Source organism: Hylobates moloch, unplaced genomic scaffold (genome assembly GCF_009828535.3).
Source record: "Hylobates moloch isolate HMO894 unplaced genomic scaffold, HMol_V3 SCAFFOLD_4, whole genome shotgun sequence".
NCBI lineage: Eukaryota > Metazoa > Chordata > Mammalia > Primates > Hylobatidae > Hylobates > Hylobates moloch.
In genome coordinates, this window is record NW_026652279.1 from 60481765 (window position 1) to 60509756 (window position 27992).

Consider the following 27992-nt stretch of genomic DNA (forward strand, 5'->3'; position numbering starts at 1 on the left):
CCAGGTTCAAGTGATTCTCCTGCCTCAGCCTCCTGAGTAGCTGGGATTACAGGCGCATACTACCATGCCCAGCTAACTTTGTATTTTTAGTAGAGATGGGGTTTCAGTTGGCCAGGCTGGTCTTGAACTCCTGACCTCAAGTGATCTGTCCACCTCGGCCTCCCAAAGTGCTGAGATTACAGATGTGAGCCACTGCTCCTGGCTATTAGCCTATGTCTTAAAGTCTACCCAATTTGTTCCAAAGTCAAATACGAAATAATAAGGTTATCTTCAGAAGCTGCCATTAGCACAGTTCTGACACACTGAAACAATCAATAAATGTTTGTTGATTGAATGAATAAGCCTTGACATTTATTGTTCTTTCTCTACAAATCCAGATTAGCAATGAAATTGAGAATGTGATAGAAGAAGCCACAAAACCAGCAGCTGAACAGATTGCAGAATTCAGTATCCACCTTTTGGGGAAGCAGTACAGGGAAGAACTACAGGATTCCTCCAGCTTTCACCACCAGCACCTTGAAGAAGAATTTATTTCAGAGGTGGGTGATTAAAACAAAAACAAACGAGACAGTATGCCTGTTACGTTAGTTTCTCATATTCACAACACTGTTTAAAGATAGGTTTAGGTTTCAAGTTGTTTGTCTACTTGGTTCCTGGAGTGGTTACTTAGCCATTTCTTCAGAAAACTCTGTGAAAAGTCATAGGACAGATGAATTCTTTCACAGAAAGGAAAATCTTGCCATCTGCTAAAAAATAAATGCAATTTCCAACTTTTGCTGCACAGCCAAGGAAGAATGTGTTCTGTGGCATGGTTTTGACTTGAAAATATTTGGAGAAATAAGCTTCTGTAAGAAACTACACACACTGTATTGTTTTTCTTAAGGGAACATTACTTTAATGTCTTTTAATTTCATCTTTAGTATTTTTAATTGAAAATTTTTGAATAGTTAACACATAGGTAATAACTGGTACAAAATTTAGAAGCATAAAAGGGCATCCAGTGAAAAATAAATGTTTCCCCTATCCTTGGTTGGAGGTATTTTTAAGAAGGGATTTCTTTAAAGAACTGTGGATTAGACCATCCTATAACTTCACTTTCTGGGAAAATTCTATATAGGACTTAAACTCAAGATTTTTTCAGTCAAAAATGACCCATAGTCCCCATCTAGTTTGCCTTTGCTTTTGTGCAGTAAGACATTGAATGCTTATCTACCCCTGTCTGTCAGATGACAGGGCACATCATTCCTTCCTGTTTATTTTTTCTCATTCCTTCTTGACGTAGTTCTCTTTAGCCAAGTTTATCAATTCCATTACCTTAGATTAATTTTCTTCCCCGATACTGTGTCCAGATGAGAAATAAAAATGTGCATCTCTCAGCCAAAGCACTATTGTAGCCATCAGACGTGGGAAGGGGAGGCCAGACAATTCATTTTCCTAGTGGTGTGGCCAAGTTGCAAGGCTGTATGGTATGTGGAAGAAATGTCAGCCAGGCCAGTGGCCACCTGGCATCAAAGAGTGTCTTGGGCTGGCTGTCTGGTTTTCTCTGTCCTTTGATTAAGGAACTTTTAATACAGCTTAGTGTTTAGGTAAACAATTGCATGGAACGACTGCAGATTTAAAGAAGTCCAATAAACACTCTGAAAAATATCTTCATCAAGGACTTGATGAGGTAGGTAGCTATTGAGGTGATTAGAGGGTGTTGAAGGTTCTGGGCCTACCATGGAACACCTCCTTCTCTGGCCTATCTCTGTACTCCCTGTCCCCTTACCTGGAATGAAATATCTACCAATAGTCACTTTGCATGAAACAGCAGAGGCAGGGGATCATGTCTCAAACTGAAGGGGATCCTCCAGCTCCCTCCCTTTAGGACACCATCACACGAACTTTTCCCTCAGCTTCTCTGGGTATCACTGGAAGACAGACAGGGAGAAGAAAGCCTGCTTGGAGGGGATGAGGTTTAGGAGCTATTAATCTTTGTGTGTGTGTGTGTGTGTATGTGTGTGTGTGTGTGTGTGTGTGTAAAAGGATAAGAAGTGGGGGCATGATAGGCTTGGGATAACACAAAGTACAACATCAGAGAGGGGAAGGTCAGTGTGATGGGCCTGGGAGTGTTGGTGCCTGAGGGCAGTGCCAGTGTCGGTGTGATCCTCACATAGTGCCTTGTGCTCACAGGCGACTTTCCATTTGTTTGCTCACAGCAGTCATGTAGACAAGCATCTCTATTTTACAGATGAGGCTCAGGAGGCCAAATAACTTGTTCATTGTCATTCAGTCTCTCTAGGAACAGAAATGAAAATCAGGTCTCCTACTGCCTTTCAAAGTACTCCTTCTTCTACAGAGTCCCCTTCCTTTTAATTCAAGGTAGAAGTTACAATGAACCTTAGTTTTCCCAGTCTTGGTCCCAATTCTAAAGCACATTTATCATGAGGCAGGGGCAGTGTAATTCAATGGGAAGAATATGGGCTTCGGTGTTAGAGCTATCTGGGATTGAATACATTCTGATTCAGTCACTTACCAAATGTGTGACCTTGGCCAAGTTAGTTAATATCTTATAATCTCCATTTTCTCATCCATAAAACAGGAATAATATATTATCTCTTGGGATTGTCACAGAGATTTGAAGTAAAGCAAAGCACCACACATATTGCAGTCCTCAATAAATTTTACTGACTATTAATATCAATGTTGAAGTCGAATGACTTCATGCAACTAGATACCTATACATGTTTAGACTCCAGAGATTGCAAAGCCTACACTAAGATGGGTTTAGTAGTAATGATAACATACAGTTGTACAGAATTTTTCAGTTAATGGAGTGCTTTTAGGTACATTTCTTTTAATCTTAAAATCAATATGGTAGGTGGGCAGGGAAGTATTAGTTCTGAAAAAAGAATGCCTGTGCATGGACACTGTGCCAGCAGAAACAGAGCTGAGACTAACCCTCAGCCTTCTGATTTCTAGTCCTGTGTCTTCTACCCCTCCCCACCGCTCTACAAGAATTTTAACAGTTTTTTATTTCCTTTCAGAGAGTAAAACAGGGCACATTACTATAGCCAAAGAGTTTCATTCTTTGGCTTTGGATCTTTATTCTTAAGGCATAAAGATCTTCAGTGAACCAAGATTTTTTAAAAATCCCACTCTCCTCATATGAGGACTTGGTTAAAAGCAGATGCCCAGAGATGTTGCCAAGGTCCATTAATTTATTTCCTTTGTTCTGATGTTGGCCCCATCATGACCCATCTGGTGAGGTTGTCACCTTCTGAAATGTTACAGATTAAATGGTTATTTTTGTTAAAATATGCATTTGTGCCTAACTTGATTATTATTATTTTTTCTGAGACGGAGCATGTCGCCCAGGCTGGAGTGCAGTGGCGTGATCTTGGCTCACTGCAACCTCCACCTTCCGGGTTCACGCCATTCTCCTGCCTCAGCCTCCCGCGTAGCTGGGACTACAGGCACCCACCAACACGCCCGGCTAATTTTTTGTATTTTTAGTAGAGACGGGGTTTCACCGTGTTAGCCAGGATGGTCTCCATCTCCTGACCTCGTGATCCACCCCCCTCAACCTGATTATTTTTACATCTTTAGTCCAATCTAGCATACCATTTTACACCTCCGGTCAGTAAGCTCATTTGGAGTTACATGGCTAGATTTTAAAGACTCAGTAATGAAACTGGCTCCTACAGATGTGATGCTCATGAATTGGTCTTTTGACCAGCGGAGTTACCTGACCACAAGGCCTCTCGTCTGGGTGTTGAGTGTGTTTGTGGTTCTCTTTCATTGTAGGAACAGGAAAAAGATGCTAGCAGCCAGTTTCACACTTACAGAAAACAAACACTAGACTGTTTTTCAGTGTGTGTGCTGTGGCCAGATTTCAAATCCAAACAATAACATTTAAAAATGCCATTACAGGCCTGTAATCCTAGCACTTCGGAAGGCTGAGGCAGGTGGATCACCTGAGGTCAGGAATTCGAGACCAGCCTGGCCAACATGGTGAAACCCCGTCTCTAGTAAAAATACAAAATTAGCCGGGCATGATGGCGCACACCTATAATTCCTAATTCCAGCTGCTCGGGAGGCTGAGGCAGGACAATTGCTTGAACCTGGAAGTGGAGTTTGCAGTGAGCCAAGATCGCACCACTGCACTCCAGCCTGGGTGGCAGAGTGAAACTCTGTCTCAAAAAAAAAAAAAAAAAAAAAATAGAATAAAATAAAATAAAATGCTATTACAGCTTCTTTTGAAACAATTTTTTTTTCACATTTCGTCACATAAGGGAAAAACAGTGCTTTGCCAACAAGGAGTATGCTTTTTATAATTTGGAAAAAATTAATATTAAAGCACATTAAAACCTTAAAAGACAAAATGAAAAAGAAAAATGTGCCAGTGTTTAGGTAAATTTTTTCTTTCACTTTCTGACCTGGGTATGCCTAGGTAAGTGTATAAGCTTCTAATAGTTGTGAACAGTGTACTTTTTATTCTACTCTTAAAAGCATTGTTTTCTATATATTTTTCCATAGTTATCATTTTTATTTGTACTTTTTACAGGTTGAAAATGCATTTACTGGGTTACCAGGCTACAAGGAAATTCGTGTACTTGAATTTAGGTAAATAGACTTATCTAAATATGCACATTTTCAGTAGCATTCTTTATTCTGAATGGAATGTCCATTATATTTATCATATATATTCTAATAATAAATGATTTGAATGCTGTAACTCAATGCTATTTCTGGTAAATTAGTATTCTTGATGTTAGTTTTTCAGGTGAGAAAATTGAGTTAGAAAAAGACCAAAAAATAACTCAAAGAGATATAGTAGGTCTAAAATTGGCTAGGTTAAGAATTCAGGAATTCATGTCCCCAGCTTGCTGCTGACAAGTTACGTAGGTCTTATTTGGCACTGATAGGAGCCTGAAGGCAGACGAGATGTGGCCCCAGTGTTTTCCTAAAACTTGTCAGTGTGGTGATTTTGACATCTTGGTATGAGGCCACTCTGGAAGGGATGCATTAGTCCTTGTTTTAAACATAACCGTTCTGAGTAAACCAGACACCTCTTTTAAAGACATTTATTCCCTGCTTAAGACTCACAGTGTAACACTTGTGAACATTTATTGAGTGAATACTTTGTATTGGGGTATGCCACATTGCTGAGTTCACTTAATCTTCAGCCCTCTCAGGATAGATATTATTAATACTCATTTTTAAGAGGAGGAAACAGGTTTAAAGGGATGAAGTATTAGTCCAAAGTCAAGAGTTTGTAAACTGGGGTGGAGGAGGAATTTTGAAACAGAGCAGCTGACTTTATAGCTTTTCTTGCTCTGAACCTTCATGCTAGACTCAATGCCATGATTTAGGTGATGCTCTAGCCCAAGTTTAGATGTTATCCATCTCAACTTTGGCTTGTTCTTGACAAAACTTCTGAGTCTACCAGAAATAACAGCAAGCACTTATATAGCGTTTACAGTGTGCCAGGCTTTATATATATATATATATATGTAAACACTATTTAATTCTATTTAACACATGCTATTTAATTCCAACATCAATGCTATGAGATAGTTACTATGCTCATATTTTCCAATAAGGAAACCAGAGCACAGGGAATTTAAATAATTTTCCCAGTGTTGTTTAGCTAGTTAGTGATGCAGGCTTAGTGGAAAGAGGCCAAATATTTGAAGCTGTCCTACTTACCTAGTCTCATATCATGACCAGTTGCCCCCATTCAACTTCAGCAGTTTTCAAACAGGATGCTGCCTCCGGTTGTATGCTCAGATGAGAATCTGAGAATGTGAGGCCTTTGAAGACCTCCCTTATTTGGCAGCACATGAAGGGCAACACAGTCTTTGGAGCCAACTTGTCTGGCTTCAGATCCTGCCGTTGCACTTCTGGCTGGATGCTTTTGGGTGTATTTCCAGGATTTAACTTCTCATTTGTATAAAAAAGACAATTTACCTTAATCTTGCTTTATTAAAAAATGCTTTTGAAATACCATCAGCAACTTATTTATCTTCTTTGTTCTGTGGTTTCTATACCTATATTATGAGGATACTAATAAATCTGAATGAAGATTAGATCAATTTTTGTAAAATGCTTAGCACCGTTCCTGACACATGGAAAGTTCTATTTAAGCATCTGCTACATAAAATAATAAATATTAAAGGTTGTGCAGTATCCTGTGGATTAGTCAGTCCTGACATTTACCTATACCCTTACTACTTTACAGTGTACCATCTGATTTTAATACTGCATAACATGTTGTATCCCAAAAAAGGAGGTTCCCAATTTTGTTAAAGCCAACAACTGGAGAACTCTGCTGATTTACTGAAAAAAGTTTCTTTATGAAGAAATAACCATATGTGAATTATTTTAAAGTATTTTTAAAATTTAGAAGAAAGTAAAGACCATGGCTTTAAAATAAAATACTTTTTTCACCTTTGCTCACTTCCTTTAATCTATAGGAATTTGTCAGTATTTGATACTGTGCAAGCATTTTTATTTAAGGAAGCATTTCAAAGAAATTCAGAGGAATTACATAAAGAACTTGCACTTTGGTGAATGATGTGACAATAATAACTGTCTCAAACTCTGTTTAATATTTTCAATTTTTGTTTTCAGGTCCCCCAAGGAAAATGACAGGTACTTTTTGGCACTTTCTCTAATGTCCATTGAATTGGGAGATAGTTTAGTAAATATGGCACACTGTAGGTCCGGGGGAGCATAACTCTAATCTTATATCACTTCCAATATCACTGTCTGACGTTTTCAGATCAGGGTTTGTCAAACTTTTCTATTAAGAGTCAGGTAGCCAATAATTTAAACTTTTTAGGCCATATAGTCTCTGTTGCAACTACTCAATTCTGCCACTATCAGGTAAAAGTAGACATAGACAATATACTGTAATCTAATGAGCTTTGCTATGTTTCACTTTATGGACATTGAATTTTATATAATTTTCACATGTCACAAAATATTGTTCTTTTTTTGATTTTTTCAACTATTAAAAATTGTAAAATTCAGTAACTCTTGGGTAGTAGGCTGGATTTAGCTCACAGGCTGTTTAATTTTATGTTCCTGGCTTATTTTGCTTAACATAATGTCCTCCAGTCCATGCATGTTGCTGTGAATCACAGGATTTCCTTTTTTATGGCCGAATAGTATTCTACTGTGTATGTGTAACTGAGTGGAGGCTTGGCTGCTCACTGCTTGCAAAGCCAGTAACAAGGACAATGTGCAGTGAAAGGAAAGTTACTTTATTTCCAAAGCTAGCAGTGGGGGAAGCGGCCAGCTTAACCTCCAGAAATGATTCAAACTTCAGGCTGGGAAGAGGGGATTAAAAAAGGAAACTTGGAATGGGAGGCATGCAGGAGGGATGCTGGGTACAAGGTCTGCATGTCTTGTTCCAGTGGCTTATCTCAAGCCATGGTTCACAGGAGCACAGCTGGCATCATCTCAACAATGGCTGGGTTGTTGACTAACTGTCTTTAGGTAATCTCTGGAATTTTGCAGCTGGGTCTCCATGCTTGGTCTGTCTCAAGATTAGCCCCTGGAACTTCTAAGTAAGCATATAATTAGATATAAGCATGCAGTTTAATAAATGTGCATGGGGTAAAGGAGTACATGACGGGAGATGGTAGGAGGGAGTTAAGTTTCAAAGTATGTTTCAGGGCTATATTTTAAAACTAAGGGGGAAAAGGCTCCTACAGTTTGTTTCAAGGTTACAACTTGAGACTGGGAAGAAAGGAAAAAAGAAAAAATGTTTTAAAATGCATTTGGAAGTTAAACTACTTTGTTGCATATGTATACCACATTTTCTTAATCCATTCATCTGTTGTTGGACACCCAGGTTGACCCCATATCTTGGCTGTTGTGAGTAGTGCTGAAATAAATAAACATGGGTGTGTGGATATATCTTTGATATACTAATTTCCTTTCCTTTGGATAAATGCCCAGTAGTGGCATTGCTGGATCATATGGTAGTTCCATTTGTAGTTTTCTGAGGAACCTCCATATTGTTTTCCATAGTGGCTATAGAAGTTTACATTCCCACCAGAAGTATGTAAGAGTCCCCTTTTCTCTGGAACCCACTAGCATTTGCTATTTTTTGTCTTTTTAATAATAGCTATCCTAACTGGCATGAAATGATACTTCGTTTTGGTTTTGATTTGCATATCCCTGTTGATGAAAATGTTGAGCATTTTAAAATATATTTTTTGGCCATTTCTATGTTTTCTTTTGAGAAATGTCTATTCAGATCATTTGCACATTTTTAAATTGGATTGTTTGTTATTTTGCTGTGGAGATATTTGAGTTTCTTCTATATTCTGGATATTGATCCCATGTCAGATAAATAGTTTGCAAATATTTTCTCTCATACTGCAGATTACCTTTTCACTCTGTTGATTGTTTCCTTTGCTGTGCAGAAGCTCTTTAGTTTAATATAATTCCATTTGTTTATTTTTGCTTTTGTTGCCTATGCCTCTGAGGTCTTATTCATAAAATCTTTTTCAAGACCGATGTCCTGAAGTGTTTCCCCAATGTTTTCTTCTAGTATTTAATAGTGTTTTTAAGTCTGACATTTAGGTCTTTGGTCCATTTTGAGTGGATTTTTTGTATAGAGTGAGAGCTGAAAGTTCTAGTTTCATTCTTCTGCATATAGATATACAGTTTTCCCAGCACCATTCATTGAAGAGAGTGTCCTTCCTGCAGTATATGTTCTTGATACTTTTGCCAAAAATCAATTGGTTGTAGATATGGATTGATTTCTGGATTCTCTATTCTGTTCCATTGATCCGTGTGCCTGTTTTTATTGCTAGTACCAGGCTGTTTTGATGACTACAGCTTTGTACTATATTTGATGTCTAGTAGTATGATACATATCATCAGCTTTGTTATTTTTTCTCAGGATTGCTCTGGCTATCTGGGGTCTTTTGTGGTTCCATACAAATTTTAAGACTTTTTTTCTATTTCTGTGAAGAATGTCATTGGTATTTTGATTAGGATTGCTTCAAATCTGTAGATTGCTTTGGGTAGTACGGTCATTGTAACCATTGTAATTCTTCTGATCCAGGAGAATGGGATGTTTTTCCATATTTTTGTATACCTTTCAATTTCTTTTTTTTTATTATACTTCAGGGTTTTAGGGTACATGTGCACAATGTGCAGGTTTGTTACATATGTATCCATGTGCCATGTTGATTTCCTGCACCCATTAACTCGTCATTTAACATTAGGTGTATCTCCTAATGCTGTCCCTCCCCCCTCCCCCCACCCCACAACAGTCCCCGGAGTGTGATGTTCCCCTTCCTGTGTCCATGAGTTCTCATTGTTCAATTCCCACCTATGAGTGAGAACATGCGGTGTTTGGTTTTTTGTCCTTGCGATAGTTTACTGAGAATGATGTTTTCCAATTTCATCCATGTCCCTACAAAGGACACGAACTCATCATTTTTTATGGCTGCATAGTATTCCATGGTGTATATGTGCCACATTTTCTTAATCCAGTCTATCGTTGTTGGACATTAGGGTTGGTTCCAACTCTTTGCTATTGTGAATAGTGCCACAATAAACATACGTGTGCATGTGTCTTTATAGCAGCATGATTTATAGTCCTTTGGGTATATACCCAGTAATGGGATGGCTGGGTCAAATGGTATTTCTAGTTCGAGATCCCTGAGGAATCGCCACACTGACTTCCACAATGGTTGAACTAGTTTACAGTCCCACCAACAGTGTAAAAGTGTTCCTATTTCTCCACATCCTCTCCAGCACCTGTTGTTTCCTGATTTTTTAATGATGGCCATTCTAACTGGTGTGAGATGGTATCTCACTGTGGTTTTGATTTGCATTTCTCTGATGGCCAGTGATGATGAGCATTTCTTCATGTGTTTTTTGGCTGCATAAATGTCTTCTTTTGAGAAGTGTCTGTTCATGTCCTCTGCCCACTTTTTGATGGGGTTGTTTGTTTTTTTCTTGTAAATTTGTTTGAGTTCATTGTAGATTCTGGATATTAGCCCTTTGTCAGATGAGTAGGTTGCAAAAATTTTCTCCCATTCTGTAGGTTGCCTGTTCACTCTGATGATAGTTTCTTTTGCTGTGCAGAAGCTCTTTAGTTTAATGAGATCCCGTTTGTCGATTTTGGCTTTTGTTGCCATTGCTTTTGGTGTTTTAGACATGAAGTCCTTGCCCACACCTATGTCCTGAATGGTATTGCCTAGGTTTTCTTGTAGGATTTTAATGGTTTTAGGTCTAACATATAAGTCTTTAATCCATCTTGAATTAATTTTTGTATAAGGTGTAAGGAAGGGATCAAGTTGCAGCTTTCTACATATGGCTAGCCAGTTTTCCCAGCACCATTTATTAAATAGGGAATCCTTTCCCCATTTCTTGTTTTTGTCAGGTTTGTCAAAGATCAGATAGTTGTAGCTATGCGGCATCATTTCTGAGGGCTCTGTTCTGTTCCATTGATCTATGTCTCTGTTGTGGTACCAGTACCATGCTGTTTTGGTTACTGTAGCCTTGTAGTATAGTTTAAAGTCAGGTAGCGTGATGCCTCCAGCTTTGTTCTTTTGGCTTAGGATTGACTTGGCGATGCGGGCTCTTTTTTGGTTCCATATGAACTTTAAAGTAGTTTTTTCCAATTCTGTGAAGAAAGTCATTGGTAGCTTGATGGGGATGGCATTGAATCTATAAATGACCTTGGGCAGTATGGCCATTTTCACGATATTGATTCTTCCAACCCATGAGCATGGAATGTTCTTCCATTTGTTTGTATCCTCTTTTATTTCATTGAGCAGTGGTTTGTAGTTCTCCTTGAAGAGGTCCTTCACATCCCTTGTAAGTTGGATTCCTAGGTATTTTATTCCTTTGAAGCAATTGTGAATGGGAGTTCACTCATGATTTGGCTCTCTGTTTGTCTGTTATTGGTGTACAAGAATGCTTGTGATTTTTATACATTAATTTTGTATCCTGAGACTTTGCTGAAGTTGCTAATCAGCTTAAGGAGATTTTGGGCTGAGACAATGGGGTTTTCTAGATATATAATCATGTCATCTGCAAACAGGGACAATTTGACTTCCTCTTTTCCTAATTGAATACCCTTTATTTCCTTCCCCTGCCTGATTGCTCTGGCCAGAACTTCCAGCACTATGTTGAATAGGAGCGGTGAGAGAGGGCATCCCTGTCTTGTGCCAGTTTTCAGAGGGAATGCTTCCAGTTTTTGCCCATTCAGTATGATATTGGCTGTGGGTTTGTCATAGATAGCTCTTATTATTTTGAGATATGTCCCATCAATACCTAATTTATTGAGAGTTTTTAGCATGAAGGGTTGTTGAATTTTGTCAAAGGCCTTTTCTGCATCTATTGAGATAATCATGTGGTTTTTGTCTTTGGTTCTGTTTATATGCTGGATTACATTTATTGATTTGCGTATGTTGAACCAGCCTTGCATCCCAGGGATGAAGCCCACTTGATCATGGTGGATAAGCTTTTTGATGTGCTGCTGGATTCGGTTTGCCAGTATTTTATTGAGGATTTTTGCATCAATGTTCATCAAGGATATTGGTCTGAAATTCTCTTTTTTGGTTATGTCTCTGCCAGGTTTTGGTATCAGGATGATGCTGGCTTCATAAAATGTGTTAGGGAGGATTCCCTCTTTTTCTATTAATTGGAATAGTTTCAGAAGGAATGGTACCAGTTCCTCCTTGTACCTCTGGTAGAATTCAGCTGTGAATCCATCAGGTCCTGGACTCTTTTTGGTTGGTAAGCTATTGATTATTGCCACAATTTCAGAACCTGTTATTGATCTATTCAGAGATTCAACTTCTTCCTGGTTTAGTCTTGGGAGGGTGTATTTGTCGAGGAATTTATCCATTTCTTCTAGATTTTCTAGTTTATTTGCATAGAGGTGTTTGTAGTATTCTCTGATGGTAGATTGTATTTCTGTGGGATCGGTGGTGATATCCCCTTTTTCGTTTTTTATTGCATCTATTTGATTCTTCTCTCTTTTCTTCTTTATTAGTCTTGCTAGCGGTCCATCAATTTTGTTGATCTTTTCAAAAAACCAGCTCCTGGATTCATTAATTTTTTGAAGGGTTTTTTGTGTCTCTATTTCCTTCAGTTCTGCTCTGATTTTAGTTATTTCTAGCCTTCTGCTAGCTTTTGAATGTGTTTGCTCTTGCTTTTCTAGTTCTTTTAATTGTGATGTTAGGGTGTCAATTTTGGATCTTTCCTGCTTTCTCTTGTGGGCATTTAGTGCTATAAATTTCCCTCTACACACTGCTTTGAATGTGTCCCAGAGATTCTGGTATGTTGTGTCTTTGTTCTCGTTGGTTTCAAAGAACATCTTTATTTCTGCCTTCATTTCATTATGTACCCAATAGTCATTCAGGAGCAGGTTGTTCAGTTTCCATGTAGTTGAGCGGTTTTGAGTGAGTTTCTTAATCCTGAGTTCTAGTTTGATTGCACTGTGGTCTGAGAGACAGTTTGTTATAATTTCTGTTCTTTTACATTTGCTGAGGAGAGCTTTACTTCCAACTATGTGGTCAACTTTGGAATAGGTGTGGTGTGGTGCTGAAAAAAATGTATATTCTGTTGACTTGGGGTGGAGAGTTCTGTAGATGTCTATTAGGTCCACTTTATGTAGAGCTGAGTTCAATTCCTGGATATCCTTGTTAACTTTCTGTCTCGTTGATCTGTCTAATGCTGACAGTGGGGTGTTAAAATCTCCCATTATTATTGTGTGGAAGTTTAAGTCCCTTTGTAGGTCACTCAGGACTTGCTTTATGAATCTGGGTGCTCCTGTGTTGGGTGCATATACATTTAGGATAGTTAGCTCTTCTTGTTGAATTGATCCCTTTACCATTATGTAATGGCCTTCTTTGTCTCTTTTGATCTTTGTTGGTTTAAAGTCTATTTTATCAGAGACTAGGATTGCAACCCCTGCCTTTTTTTGTTTTCCAGTTGCTTGATAGATCTTCCTCCATCCCTTTATTTTGAGTCTATGTGTGTCTCTGCACGTGAGATGGGTTTCCCGAATACAGCACACTGATGGGTCCTGACTCCTTATCCAGTTTGCCAGTCTGTGTCTTTTGAGTGGAGCATTTAGCCCATTTACATTTAACGTTAATATTGTTATGTGTGAATCTGATCCTGTCATTATGATGTTAGTTGGTTATTTTGCTCGTTAGTTGCTATAGTTTCTTCCTAGCCTCGATGGTCTTTACAATTTGGCATGTTTTTGCAGTGGCTGGAACCGGTTGTTCCTTTCCATGTTTAGTGCTTCCTTCAGGAGCTCTTTTAGGGCAGGCCTGGTGGTGACAAAATCACTCAGCATTTGCTTGTCTGTAAAGTATTTTATTTCTCCTTCACTTATGAAGCTTAGTTTGGCGGGATAGGAAATTCTGGGTTGAAAATTCTTTTCTTTAAGAATGTTGAATATCGGCCCCCACTCTCTTCTGGCTTGTAGAGTTTCTGCTGAGAGATCAGCTGTTAGTCTGATGGGCTTCCCTTTGTGGGTAACCCGACCTTTCTCTCTGGCTGCCCTTAACATTTTTTCCTTCATTTCCACTTTGGTGAATCTGACAATTATGTGTCTTGGAGTTGCCCTTCTCGAGGAGTATCTTTGTGGCATTCTCTGTATTTCCTGAATCTGAATGTTGGCCTGCCTTGCTAGATTGGGGAAGTTCTCCTGGATAATATCTTGCAGAGTGTTTTCCAACTTGGTTCCATTCTCCCCATCATTTTCAGGTACACCAATCAGACATAGGTTTGGTCTTTTCACATAGTCCCAAATTTCTTGGAGGCTTTGTTCATTTCTTTTTATTCTTTTTTCTCTAAACTTCCCTTCTCTCTTCATTTCATTCATTTCATCTTCCATCAGCGATACCCTTTCTTCCAGTTGATCACATCTGCTACTGAGGCTTCTGCAATCTTCGCGTAGTTCTCGAAACTTGGCTTTCAGCTCCATCAGCTCCTTTAAGCCCTTCTCTCCATTGGTTATTCTAGTTATCCATCCTTCTAATTTTTTTTCAAAGTTTTTAACTTCTTTGCTATTGTTTTGAATTTCCTCTCATAGCTCAGAGTAGTTTGATCGTCTGAAGTCTTCTCTCAACTCATCAAAGTCATCCTCCATCCAGCTTTGTTCCGTTGCTGGTGAGGAACTGCGTTCCTTTGGAGGAGGAGAGGTGCTCTGTTTTTTAGAGTTTCCAGTTTTTCTGCTCTGTTTTTTCCCCATCTTTGTGGTTTTATCTACTTTTTGTCTTTGATGATGGTGATGTACAGATGGGTTTTTGGTGTTGATGTCCTTTCTGTTTGTTAGTTTTCCTTCTACCAGACAGGACCCTCAGCTGCAGGTCTGTTGGAGTTTACTAGAGGTCCACTCCAGACCCTGTTTGGCTGGGTGTCAGCAGCGGTGGCTGCAGAACAGCGGATTTTCGTGAGACCACAAATTCAGCTGTCTGATAGTTCCTCTGAAAGTTTTGTCTCAGAGGAGTACCCGGTTGAATGAGGTGTCAGTCTGACCCTACTGGAGGGGTGCCTACCAGTTAGGCTGCTCAGGGGTGAGGGACCCACTTTAGGAGGCAGTCTGTCCGTTCTCAGATCTCCAGCTGCGTGCTGGGAGAACCACTACTCTCTTCAAAGCTGTCAGTCAGACAGGGACATTTAAGTCTGTGGAGGTTCTTGCTGAGTTTTTGTTTGTCTGTGCCCTGCCCCCAGAGGTGGAGCCTACAGAGGCAGGCAGGCCTCCTTGAGCTGTGGTGGGCTCCACCCAGTTCGAGCTTCCTGGCTGCTTTGTTTACCTAGGCAAGCCTGGGCAATGGCGGGCGCCCCTCCCCCAGCCTCGCTGCTGCCTTGCAGCTTGATCTCAGACTGCTGTGCTAGCAATCAGTGAGACTCCGTGGGCATAGGACCCTCTGAGCCAGGTGCGGGACACAATCTCCTAGTGTGCCGTTTTCCAGGCCCATTGGAAAAGCGCAGTATTAGGATGGGACTGACCCGATATTCCAGGTGCCGTCTGTTTCCCCTTTCTTTGACTAGGAAAGGGAACTCCCTGACCCCTTGGGCTTCCCGAGTGAGGCAATGCCTCGCCCTGCTTCGGCTCGCGCACAGTGCGCTTCACCAACTGTCCTGCACCTGCTGTTAGGCACTCCCTAGTGAGATGAAACCAGTACCTCAAGCAGAAATGCAGAAATCACCCGTCTTCTGTGTCGCTGGGGCTGGGAGCTGGAGACCAGAGCTGTTCTTATTCGGCCATCTTGGCTCCACCCCTCAATTTCTTTCATCAGTGTTTTGTAGTTTTTCTTGCAGAGGTATTTCGCCTGCTTGGTTTAATTTATTTTTATGTATTTTATTTTTCTTGTAGCTATTGTAAATGGGATTGCCTTTTTTTTTTCTCAGCTAGATTGTTACTTGTGTATAGGAATGCCACTGGATTTTTGTAAGTTGATTTTGTATCCTGTAACCTTACTAAATTCATTCATCAAATCTAGGAGTTTTTTTTAATGGAGGCTTTGGGTTTTTCTCAGTGTAAGATCACATGATCAGCAAGCAGGGATAATTTGACTTCCTCTTTTCCAATTTGTATGCCTTTTATTTATTTCTTTTGCTTGATTGCTCTGGCTAGGACTTCTGGTACTATGTTGAACAGGAGTCGTAAAACTGGGCATTCTTGCCTTGTTCCAGTTCTTGGAGGAAATGCTTTCAACTTTTTCCCATGCAGTATGATGTTAGCTGTGGCATTTTCATATGTGGACGTTATTGTATTGAGGTGCTTTTCCTCTACCTAATTTTTTGAGGGTTTTAATCATGAAGGCATGTTGAATTTTATTAAATAGTTTTTCTGCATCATTATGATGATCATAGGGTTTTTATACTTCATTCTGCTGATGTGATGTATCATCTGTATTGATTTGCATATGTTGAACAATCCTTGCATTCCTGGGATAAATCCTGCTTGGTCATGGTGTATTATCTTTTTGAGGGGCTATTGGATTTGATTTGCTAATATTTTGTTGAGGATTTTTACATCTGTGTTCATCAGAGATTTCGCCCTGTAGTTTTCAATTTTTGTCAGGTACGTGTCTCATTTTGGAATAATAAAATTTTTCTGCTTTAATTTTTTTGGAATAATTTCAGAAGAATTGGTATTCATTCTTCTTTAAAGGTTCAGTAGAATTCACTGGTGAAGCCATCCAGTCCTGGACTTTTCTTTTTCAGTAGACTTTTTGTTACTGATTTAATCTTGTTACTTGTTGTTGATTTGCTCAGTTTCTTTTTGATTCAATTTTGGTAGGTTATATGTGTTCAGGAATTTATTTCCACTAGGTTTTCAAATTTATTGGCATATGGTTATTCATAGTAGTCTCTAATTATCCTTTCCATTTCTGTGGTATTTGATGTGATGTCTCCTTTTTCATTTCTGATTTTATTTTTTTGGGTCCTCTCTTTTTTTTTTTGAATCTGTAGATTTCTTTGAGTAATGGTAGAATGCTATAGACCATTAGTCTAGCTAATGGTTTGTTGATTTTTATCTTTTCAAAAAATCAACTGTTTGTTTTGTTAATCTTTTGTATATTTATTTTGGTCTCCATGTCTTTTATTTCTGCTCTGATCTTTATTATTTCTTTCCTGCTACTAATTTTTTGGTTTGGTTTATTTTTGCTTTTCTAGTTCTTTGAGATGCACTGTTAAGTTGTTTATTTGAAATCTTTTTAGTTGTTTGATGTAGACATTTATTGCTATAAACTTGCCTCTTACTACTGCTTTTGCTGTGTCCCACAGGTTTTGGTATGTTGTGTTTCTATTTTCATTTGTTACAAGGAATATTTTGTTTTTATTTTAAATTTCTTCACCCATTGATCATTTAGGAGCATATTGTTTAACTTTCCTTTATTTGTATAGCTTTAAATTTGTCTCTTGTTTTGATTTCTAGTATAATTCCATTGTGGTCAGATAAGATACTTGATATAATTTTGATAAAAAATTTTTTTTGAGACTTGTTCTGTGTCCTAACATATGGTTAGTCAGGGAAAATATTCCATGTGCTGATGAAAAGAGTGTGTATTCTGCAGCTGTGCATCTGTTCAGTGAAATGTTCTGTAAATGTCTGTGAGGGCCACTTGGTCTGTGGTGCAGTTTAAATCTGGTGTTCCTTTGTTGATTTTTCTTTCTAGATGATTTTTTCTAGGGAGATAATGGGGTGTTGAAGTCCTCAACTGTTATTGTATTGGGGTCTATCTCTCCATTTAGATCTAATAATAGTTGCTTTATATGTCTTGGTGCTCCATTTTGGGTGCAGGTATATTTATAATTGTTATATTTTCTTGCTGAATGGATTCCTTTATTATTATATAATGTCCTTCTTTGTCTCTTTTTTCAACTTTGGACTTGAAGTCTGTTTTGTCTGAGCATGGTTACTCCCACTTGCTTTTGGTTTCTGTTTGTGTGGGATATATGTTTCTATCCCTTCACTCTAGATCTTTATATGTCTTTATAGGTCATGTAAGTTTCTTGTAGGCAGCATATAATTTGTCTTTTTTTGGTTTTCCTTTCAGCCAGTCTATATATTTTAAATGGAGAATTTAACCCATTTTAACTTCAAGGTTATAATTCACAGTAGAGAACATCTGCCATTTTGTTGTTTTTTTCTAGTTGTTTTGTATATTCTTCGTTCCTTATTTCTTCTCTCATTGTTTATTTTTGTGGTTGCTTTGATCCTTTCTTGTAGTATGGGGATGAGTGCTAGGTGTTTCTAGTCAGCCATATTACTGAGTCACCCAGAATTGCTAACCTAGGTACAGTTTTCAAAATTATTCAGCATTGTCAGGAATTAACCAGCTGATAAAATTTATTTGTAACTTTTGGGTGTACTTATATTCTGAGCTGTGAATAAATGAATGTATAGCACAGAAATAGTTTATAAGATATATAACATACCGTTTCTCTCTCTTTCTCTCTCTTCATAAGCATTTATATGCACATGAAGTTTTTTTTATTTGCTGTGTACCTCTTTTAAAATGTACTCATTATTTTAATTTAGTAATATGCATTTGAAGTGAATAAACAACATATCTATCTGGTATACCCAATTTATATATTTAGCTTCAGGCTTTTTCAGTATGTATCTTCTTCCTAAAAGAAGCTATAAAAGAAGAGATGTCTGAGTTTCCAAAATATCCTTATTTTAGTTGATCTTGATGAAATGTGATAGCACTATTTTTAATTTTTAAAATATATATGCATCAAACAACCAATCAGGGAGAGAATAAGAAAGGGTAAACTTCACCTCTACATGATTGATGTCTTTGGAAATATGTACTCATTTTGTTAATTTGGTAATATGCATTTGAAGTGAATCAACAACATATCCATCTGGTGTACCCAATTTACATATTTAGCTTCAGGCTTTTTCAGTATGTATCTTCTTCCTAGAAGAAGCTATAAAAGAAGAGATGTCTGAGTTTCTCCAAAATATCCTTATTTTGCTTGATCTTGATGAAATGTGATAGCACTATTTTTAATTTTTAAAAAATATATGCATCAAGCAGCCAATCAGGGCATCTGAGGAGAGAGAATAAGAAAGGGTAAACTTTACCTCCACATGATTGATGTCTTTGTGAATAGCTGTCAGACACAGAAACTCTCCTCTGTGTAGCAGCTGCATGAGTCCAGTTCAGAAGATGAAAGATGATGATCCAGTTGTGGTTAGTTAACTTGGAGTTGCTGAGTATGGAGAGCCAGCACAGCTTTCTTCAATCACATACTATTTTATCTACCAATGTGTATTCTGCTTCTCATGTATTTCCTTGGCCTCTTGGTTTTCTTTAATTCTGTACCTCATCCTGAGATATATTTGTACCCCATTACTATGCCAGAACTCAGTCTATTCTGAGTCACAGTGATGTTCTTGGCCCTCAAAATAGATGGTTTTCTGGTATCTCAAGCACTTATTTGAGTTCCCTTTCCAGGACAAAAACATGGTAACAAATTATAACATCTCTCTGAGGCATTTTATCTTCTTTAATGAACTTATCTGTACTAGACAAGGTAGATTATAATAGAAGTATTATATTTAGATGTCCAATGGAAACATTGGGAGGCAAATATTTTGCCAATAAAGAGTAACACCAGTAATCTATTCCAGACTGCCTGATTTGCATAGCTTTCTTGATCCAGGAACATTTCTCTTGATCTTTTCCATATCATATTTAAAAGTCATGCAAGGCACATGGTAGGCTCCCAGTAAATGCTTAACTCTCCTTGTCTGATTTTCTGCATAGCCTAAGAACCAACTGAAGTGCTAACTGACATAGCCTTTCCTCCTCCTTCTTTTTCTTTTTTTCTTATAGTTTTTTATCTTAGAGTCATGTTTACACTAGAAGTAAGTTTAATAGGTTGTGCAAAAATCCCAAAAAGAAACTCACCTTTCTGGAGAGGTAGATATGGTCCATCACGCTAAGACTTGGAAGAGCATGCACATCCTCACAGAGCTGGGCTGTGGCCAGGAAACAATGTCTCTAAAATGATTAACCAGAAGATACAAATATATGAAGCTAATATGAATGTTCTTTAGGGTTAAAAATTGCTCTGTTATATTTAGAGTCTGAAGATGCTTCCGATTAAGTCAGGCATATCATGTACTGTTGTTTAAGTGGCATAAATTCAATTGTCTTATCTGCCTGTATTAGGGAACAAAATTGACCATTTCTTTCTTCATTATTTTCACAAGTATGTATTGAACTGCTATAAGCCAGGCATTGTGCTAGATGCTGGGGACATAGAGCCAAAAGGTAATTGTGCCTATATAGGGTGGGGAGATAGAACATGAGCACCAACCACGTCTTCATGTTAAAAAGTTTCCCTGGGAGATGACAGCTAAGCTGAAGTAAAATAGAAATAGCCAGGTGAAGAAGGTATCTGTATGTGTGTGTACATGTGTATGTGGAAGATATAAGGGCTGGGAGGAATTGCAGAGAGAAGGAAATGTATATGCAAAGATCCAGAACCAGAGCAGGTGCCTATGGTCTGCCAGTCTATCAGAATGACTGAAAGCTCATAAAGAGCAAGGGGGAATATGGTGTGGTGAGTTCTGATCAGTAGGTGACCCTCTTATTGTTTTATTCTATCTTGGAACCATCATTCGATATTTTAGCATATTTTACTGAATTGATTTCTTTATAAATAATATTGGGAATTACCTATGAATCAACATACTCAGATGTGCAAAATTGAAATACTTTAATTGCTCAGAGGATTGAGGGAAGTTCTAGAGACAAGCAGATGTTTTTACTACTTAGAGCAACAGGGTGTCAAAGTGCTAAGTTACTAATTTTAAGGGCCCTGAACCACTGCATTAGAAGAGGTATCCTTTTATATCTGGGAGTAAAACAGTATTGAAGTCACTCAGAGTAAGACAGGAACATCAAAGAGGCCTGGCTGCTTCCTTGTATGGCAGGTGGGAGTGTCACCTTTATGGCTTTCCCTGCAGTCCAGGGTGTGTGATCTGTGCCATGTAGGCCAGGCCAGGTCCAGACCAGTGCTCCCAGGAAGGAGAAGTCTCTTGAGACCATTCATGCTTACCAAACCATAAAAGACAATGAATTCTCTAGGACGCCCATTGATCTATTTAAAAATGAGAAATATATGTGCCAACAGACCAATCAATTATTATAGCATTGACTGGCTCATGCATTCTTTCCTCATAAGAAAATCTGTAGGGAGTTTTAATCAAAAGTTTCTTTTACAAGCTTGAAATCAAAAAGAGGAAGTTGTATGATTCCAGCAGCCAGTATCATCTAGCCATGATAGCTTATTGTAGCCATCTCCAATCTAGGGATCTGTTTCACAAGGAACTCCCGATATACTGGTCAGAAGCTTTCCACTAACTAGTAACATAAATTAGCTGACTAATTTCTTTTTTCCTAGACTCTATGATATCATCCTTACTATGTTGATACTTTCCTTTAGATATGTAAATACCTTGATTGTGCTGTGGTTTTCTTTCTACCTTCAGACAAGTATATATTTCTGCTCATCCAGTAGGCACTGGGTACCTCTCTGTGCTAGGTACCAAGCTGAGCACTGGGGATAGAAACTCAAGGAGAGACTGAGACACCTTCACCGTGAACAAAATCTTTGTACAAAACGACGAAGGCTAAAATAAAGAAATAGATGAGAATATATCAGTTCAGAGGAAGAAGCACATTATTTTAAATTTTATTCAATTTTTCATTAATTTATTTTTATGCTTTGTTTTGAGAATAGTTTTCTGCTGTGGAATGTCTGAAAGTGGTGAATTACTTTTACTGCACGTCTGTCTTGAGTGGTTTGTCTCTTGGAAGATAGTATTCTCCTTTCCTCTGGAGGGATCTTGGTGTGACTTGATGGGTACTTACTGCCTATGATGGATGTGCTGCAGAGACTGGCTGGAAGCCAGAGTGATGACTGGTATTGAGCTGTCCTCATAATTACTTTTTTGGGTAATAGTTTAATAGAAGCTACTGAGAGGGTAGCATACTAGTTCAGAATGTAGGGGTTGGAGCTGGACAGATCTGTGTTGAAATTATGACTCTGCCACATAGTACATCTTCTGAAATCTAAAGGAAGTCTTTTAACTGCTCTAAGGGCTTGTGTCCTCAACAATATTCTGAAGCTAAAATATCTTTCATCAGGTTATTATGAAAATTAAATGAGATAAAGCATGTAAAATACCTATCACATTATCAGCACTTACAAACTGTTAGCTTTTAGTTAGAGAAATCTGAGTTGAAGTCTAGAGGAGTATTTTTATTTGGTTTAAAATGTTATATTCTGATGTTATTTCTCCAAAAGACTAGTTAAGAAAATGTCCACACATCAACTCATACTTATTTATTTTCTGTCTTTCTGCCCTGTGTTCCAAGAAGTCTCCTCTTTTTTGCTTGTGGAAAGGTTGATGGAGAAAAAGCCTAATTCCCAGACAAGTGCTGTTTGTTAGTACTTGTTGAGGTTTTACGTAATTCATTAATGAGGGAGTTAGCTTTAAAAAGAGAGAGAGAGAGAGAGAGAGCTTGTTTCTAGAGTAGCTGAAAAAGAGAAATTCATATAGTTAATTGGGAACAGATTACTAAGTTACATACAAAATTGGTTAACGCCCTGGAGGGTGGTAAAAATATAACTTTAGAGATATTTTTCCTACCAGACCAAGAAAAAAATTACTTAATAATAGTGTTTTACAATTTAGTCTTAAACTTTATAGAACTGTAAACTGTCTAGGTTATCAAACAAAAGTGTCTCCTGAAAGAACTGTCATATTAGAAAATACTCCAGCACAACATTTTAAAGGAAAATAATCATCAATTTGCTTTAGTACCAAGTTTTTCATAATTTTCCTACCACAATAAATAACTATGTTTCATACATAATTCATCTAACAACAATAATGAAGTGATGTGAGAGGATTTTGCATTGTGAGGAGGAATTAGAAAGACTGTTTTTAAAAATTAGGGGGAAAATGCTAACAGGAAAAGAAGGAAGTAGGCTGACAGTGAAGAGGGAGGACTTGCCTTTGAAAGAGGAAAGGAGAAGTGAGAACATAGGGGAAGAAGATGCTCAGATCATTCTGCAGGGTTGCCTCTGTGGCCTCCTTAGAATTCCTTTCCCTGTTCTTAGAGCTATGACCCTTCCTTCTCTGGGAAGGGGGAGAGGATGGCAAAAGGTTGTCCAGAGTTTTTGGAGAAAAGTGATGGAATCCATGCTCTTTGAGACTCCCCCTCTAGGTCCAATGTTTTTCTTCATGGGTTCAATGCTCCTTTCTTTGTGCTTCCTTAGGTGAACCTAATTTGTTCTCTCTTTCCATCCATAGTGGCGTAGATGTTTACTATGCAGTTACCTTCAATGGTGAGGCCATCAGCAATACCACCTGGGACCTCATTAGCCTTCACTCCAACAAGGTGGAAAACCATGGCCTTGTGGAACTGGACGATAAACCCACTGTTGTTTATACAATCAGTAACTTCAGAGATTATATTGCTGAGACATTGCAGCAGAATTTTTTGCTGGGGAATTCTTCCTTGAATCCAGATCCTGATTCCCTGCAGCTTATCAATGGTGAGTTTGATATCCATCATGAAGTCCTTGTATAGTTTCTTTTCCAGTATGCTCTGGTGTAAACTAATTTCCTGAAATATATAAGGTTCTGACCATTCTCTAGACTTTATGAGACTGGAGCCAACCTGATATGAATGGAGCTTTAGCCATGCAGCTATTTTGGATAGATTAATCAGGGGCTTTCTGGAATATTTGTAGACAAAAGGCCACAGAGTGTGGAAAGTGGCAGTTAGAAGTAGTTTAGAGAAATAGGAGCAAAGTATAAGAAAAAGGAAAGTGGTATTTGGAAGTATGCATTGAAACAGGCTATAATGCTTCCCAGACAACCGAGACATGAACTCTCTGAGGTAAGTCAGCTAGTAAAGGCTTAAAAATCAGAGTGTAGAGAAAAAGGAAGAGCTCAACAGAGGTAATGCGAGATCTAGGTCAAAGAAGAAGTGATAATGGTTGCCATGCAGAATCCCAGATAATCCAATACTGACTTTAAATTCAGATCGCTGTGGAGATCCTGTTATGATCCATAATGAACAGGTGGATATGACAGATCATGAAGAAGAGGGTGTTAGACCTGGATTTGGAGGCTACAGGGTGCCCAGTCAACCTGGGACTTAAAACTTGATAAGATTCTGGCTACTAGTATGCAGCATCTTAACTCATCAGGGCCACGGTATCCTACTAACTCACTTGCTACTTTGCATTTGCTTCTATTCTCCATGATTTCTTTACTCATTGGCAACTTAGCTTTTAAAATGTTCAGTGGAATGTACATTACGGAAGTGACAGCATGGGAGAAGTACCAGCTGCCGAGGAGGAAAATCTACATGTGAGGCAATACTAATGATGCATTTTTACAGCCTCTCTAGCTCCCACACATTTTAAAGAGAAAAGAGCCTCTGTCCTGTCCTTTCAGGTGGCTACTACCTAGCCGTGTGTGTGTGTGTGTGTGTGTGTGTGTGTGTGTGTGTGTGTGTGTAACAAATAAATAAACAAAAATGGAGAAGCCAGAGAGGCTTGTTGGATTTACACAGGAAGATCAGAAAATTAATAATGAAAGAGAATAGTAGATTTAAAAGGCAAGGTAGGGAAGAACATAGGAATCAAGATTTTTTTGAGTTGAGGCTTGGAAGGAGAATTTGTAGAGAGAGACAAAGAAAAGTCTTGTCTTTCCAGGCAGTTATGTGTGTATGTGTGTGTGCACATGTGTGCATGTGTATGTGTGTGTGTGAGAGAGACAGAGAAAGTGAGAAAAGGAAAGGGAGAGAAAAACAAATTTTATTAAGATTTTACTGTGTGTGATTTAATCTCTTATTTCCCAAATAAGATTTTGTTTTTTGTTTTTTCTTTCTTTCTTTCTTTTTTCTGAGAGGCCAGACTAAAACTTTACATTGCTTTCAACTATTTTGGCTGCTGTTTTTTTTTTTTTTTTAATGTGATACTCTGCTGAGACAGGGTCACAAAGTGGTCTGGGCTTTATATGAATTACAAAGGACTTTAAGATGGATAAACACTCTCTTCAGTGGATGAGAGTGATATAGAACCATCCATTCTTAAACTTAGGGTGCCTTTATATTTTGGAGCAGGTATCCTGGGCTCACTTCCTCATATACTCCTTTGTCATTGTTGAATCTCTGTTGGAATACTAGGGCTAGATAAAATAGTGAACAGATAAGAAGCTTGTTATAATCTGAAACTGCTGAAGTCCCTCTGGCAATGCTAATAGAGATTAGCCGAGGCTAACCATGGAGACGGCATATGGGCAGAAGATTCTAGGAATCAGGATATTGGGATCAGACAGAGAAAAGATATCGTTAGGAGATCATGACCTAAGGGAGTTAAGAACCTACATTCAGCAGAAGGTGCAAACACCAAGGTCAGTAACTGGAGTGGTAGGAGAATGGCATGAAGATTAAGGTCTACAATAAACGAAGAGTTTGCTTAGGAAACTACATCCACAAACAGTATTGCAGGATCTTCCTTTTATGTGGAGCCTGTGGGTGGAGCTACTTTCATAAAGGTGTCCTAAAAAGAGGTAAACAACTTTCTTAGAATTTGTAAGCAAGGGCCGGGCGCGGTGGCTCACGCTTGTAATCCCAGCACTTTGGAAGGCCGAGGCGGGCGGATCATGAGGTCAGGAGATCGAGACCACGGTGAAACCTCGTCTCTACTAAAAATACAAAAAAATTTAGCCGGGCGTGGTGGCGGGCGCCTGTAGTCCCAGCTACTCGGAGAGGCTGAGGCAGGAGAATAGCGTGAACCCGGGAGGCAGAGCTTGCAGTGAGCGGAGATCGCGCCACTGCACTCCAGCCTGGGTGGCAGAGCGAGACTCCGTCTCAAAAAAAAAAAAAAAAAAAAAAGAATTTGTAAGCAAGTTCAACAAAAGCTTTACAATATCTAGTACCAACTAATTCAAGTGCCTTGGACTTTCATTAGACGTACATTTCAATTACTCAGAATTTTGTCCCTAAAATTTATTTCTATTGTCAGGACAACTTCGGAGTTCTGAATGGAGGCAGCTTTCTATGTAACTTGATCATTATCTCAAAAGATATGATCCTCCTTGCATTAAGTCCATTCTCACACTGCTATAAATAACCTGAGGCTGGGTAATTTATGAAGAAAAGAGGTTTAATTGACTTACAGTTCCACAGGCTGTACAGGAAGCATGGCTGGAAGGCCTCAGGAAACTTAAAATCATGGCAAAAGGTGAAGAGGTGAAGGGGAAGCAAGCACATCTTACCATGGTGGAGCAGGAGGGAGGCAAGAAAAGAGACTGAGAGAGAGAGAGAGAGACAGAGAGAGAGAGAAAGTGTCACACACTTTTAAACAACTACTTCTCATGAGGACTCACTTACTATCATGAGAACAGGAAGGAGGAAGTCCGTCCCCCATGATCCAATAACCTCCCACCAGGCCCCACTTCCAACACTTGGGATCGCAATTCAACATGAGATTTGGGTGGGGACATAGAGCCAAACCGTATCACTCCTTGATCTTGTGGAGCCTATTTTTCATAGAAAACAAGATAATTGTATACACAGTTTTTAAAAGTTTTGGAAAATACTTAAGCCAAATAGGGTTTTTGACTTTTGCTTGATTCCTCTATGTGAGGCCAGTGGGAACAGGTGGGTAAAGAGACTCTACTTCTATTTATTTTTGGTTGCATACACCAGATCACTCTCCTGGCAATCCCTTGTTTTTAGCTTTTATTGATTTCCTCTACCCTGTGGGCAAAATCAGCTCCTTCCTTGTCTGTGTTACCGTACATTGTATATATGCCCCTCACGTTGTTTTATAATTTGTGTTTATTTCTCTGATATATGCAATGCTTCCAGAAGAGAAACTTGGCTTTATTAATGTTTATAGCCTCAACTTTGGCAAAGTCTGTGGTAACTAGCAAGGATTCATTAAATTTTTGTTGAATTAAATTATATAATCTACTCTCTATGTTGCTCTTTAATATCATTACAGCGATAAAGATTTTTGATGTCTTAGCTCAGTTTTCAAAGATACTTTCTTCCCAAAAGGCAATTATTTTTGCATACTTTTCTACCATTCTTAGCATAAACCAAAGGAATTAAAATTTCAGTACAACTTTTTTACTTAAAAAATTAATTTAAAAATAAGCGCTTCATAGGAATTTTGAACAGAATAAAAACTGACTTGAGAAAGGAAAGGAAGTAATAGAGGATTGTCCTAAATGTAGTAATGGGAAGAATCTTTATTTTATGTTAGATTCTTATAATTCAGGCAGATTGTACTAATATAAGTAAAATATCTGAATAAAGTAACAAACATTTTCTAAGTAAGTGTGTCCCATATGTTCTGCCAAAATCTAAACTATGAAGAGAAAGAACTTGGTTTTCAGTTGTCCCTGCACCTCAGGTACAATAAGGCCTCATCTAAAAATGTTCTTTAATATTGTTCTTTCCTCAGTGAGAGGAGTTTTGCGTCACCAAACTGAAGATCTAGTTTGGAACACCCAAAGTTCAAGTCTTCAGGCAACGCCATCATCTATTCTGGTATGTTTTTATGTTTTATGCTAGAACCAGGCCCTCAAGCTTCTCTTCTTTCTTCCCTCACCTGCTTACTTTGGCATTATAAATTTCCCAAGCTGTTCTCATTTCAATTATTCTCTTGCATCATCCCTAGACCATTACTCATAGCTGTCAGCTCATAGGTACCAAGTGTTGGTTCAGAAAATTTAAGCCTTCTGCAGTGGTTAAATAAAGTCTGCCTTGCCAAACTCCACACAGCGTAGAAACCTTATTTATGGTTCCTGCTTGTTCAGTGATAATTAAGCTATTAAGTGCCCACTGAGTTGTTCTCTGAGAGTTACCCGGAAATAGATTTTATAGCCAAGATGATAAATTGATGTGCTAGGTATAGAGCGTAGATTTTTTGTTTCAAGGATTATAGTGAAAAAATGATTAAACTCCAAAGCACATAGAATGGTGTGTGTATGGAATGGAGAGAAAGAAGAATATCTGCTAGCTGACAGATGACAGGGATTCTAAATCAGGCCTCCTTGTAATCTGGACTGAAAACATTCCTGCTTGCATAGAAACAGCATGGGATGAACTTTCCTTTTTGTTCTTACCACCCAGCTGCATCAGGAATTCCCCTTCCCCCTCTAAACCTCCACTTGACACTTCACTTGTAGGGAGTTATACAGTAGAAAAGAAACAGCATAGTTTAAGCAACAATGATAACATCTACAACCACAAACCACTACAGAATTACCTGTCTACAATGAATACAGGAATCTTTTGTTATCACATAGAAACAGTAGGGGGACTCCCTTCTCATCTACATTCCTTGCTTTTCTTCCTTCTTAAAATTTATTTTCTGTCTCATATCAGCTATTTGAATTACTTGTTTCTCGACTTTAATGGAGTGATGGAAATTCAGAA

General features: G+C 38.4%; 1 protein-coding gene across 1 annotated transcript in view; it reads left to right on the top strand.

Annotated features, from left to right (window-relative positions):
- Nucleotides 1-27992, top strand: part of IMPG2 (interphotoreceptor matrix proteoglycan 2) — a 105793-nt gene that overhangs the window by 46468 nt on the left and 31333 nt on the right. Inside the window, exons 7-11 of the mRNA XM_032150298.2 lie at nt 378-539; nt 4547-4605; nt 6616-6636; nt 22838-23082; nt 27016-27101. Coding sequence (XP_032006189.1) covers nt 378-539; nt 4547-4605; nt 6616-6636; nt 22838-23082; nt 27016-27101 — 573 coding nt within the window. The remainder of the gene's footprint in view (nt 1-377; nt 540-4546; nt 4606-6615; nt 6637-22837; nt 23083-27015; nt 27102-27992) is intronic.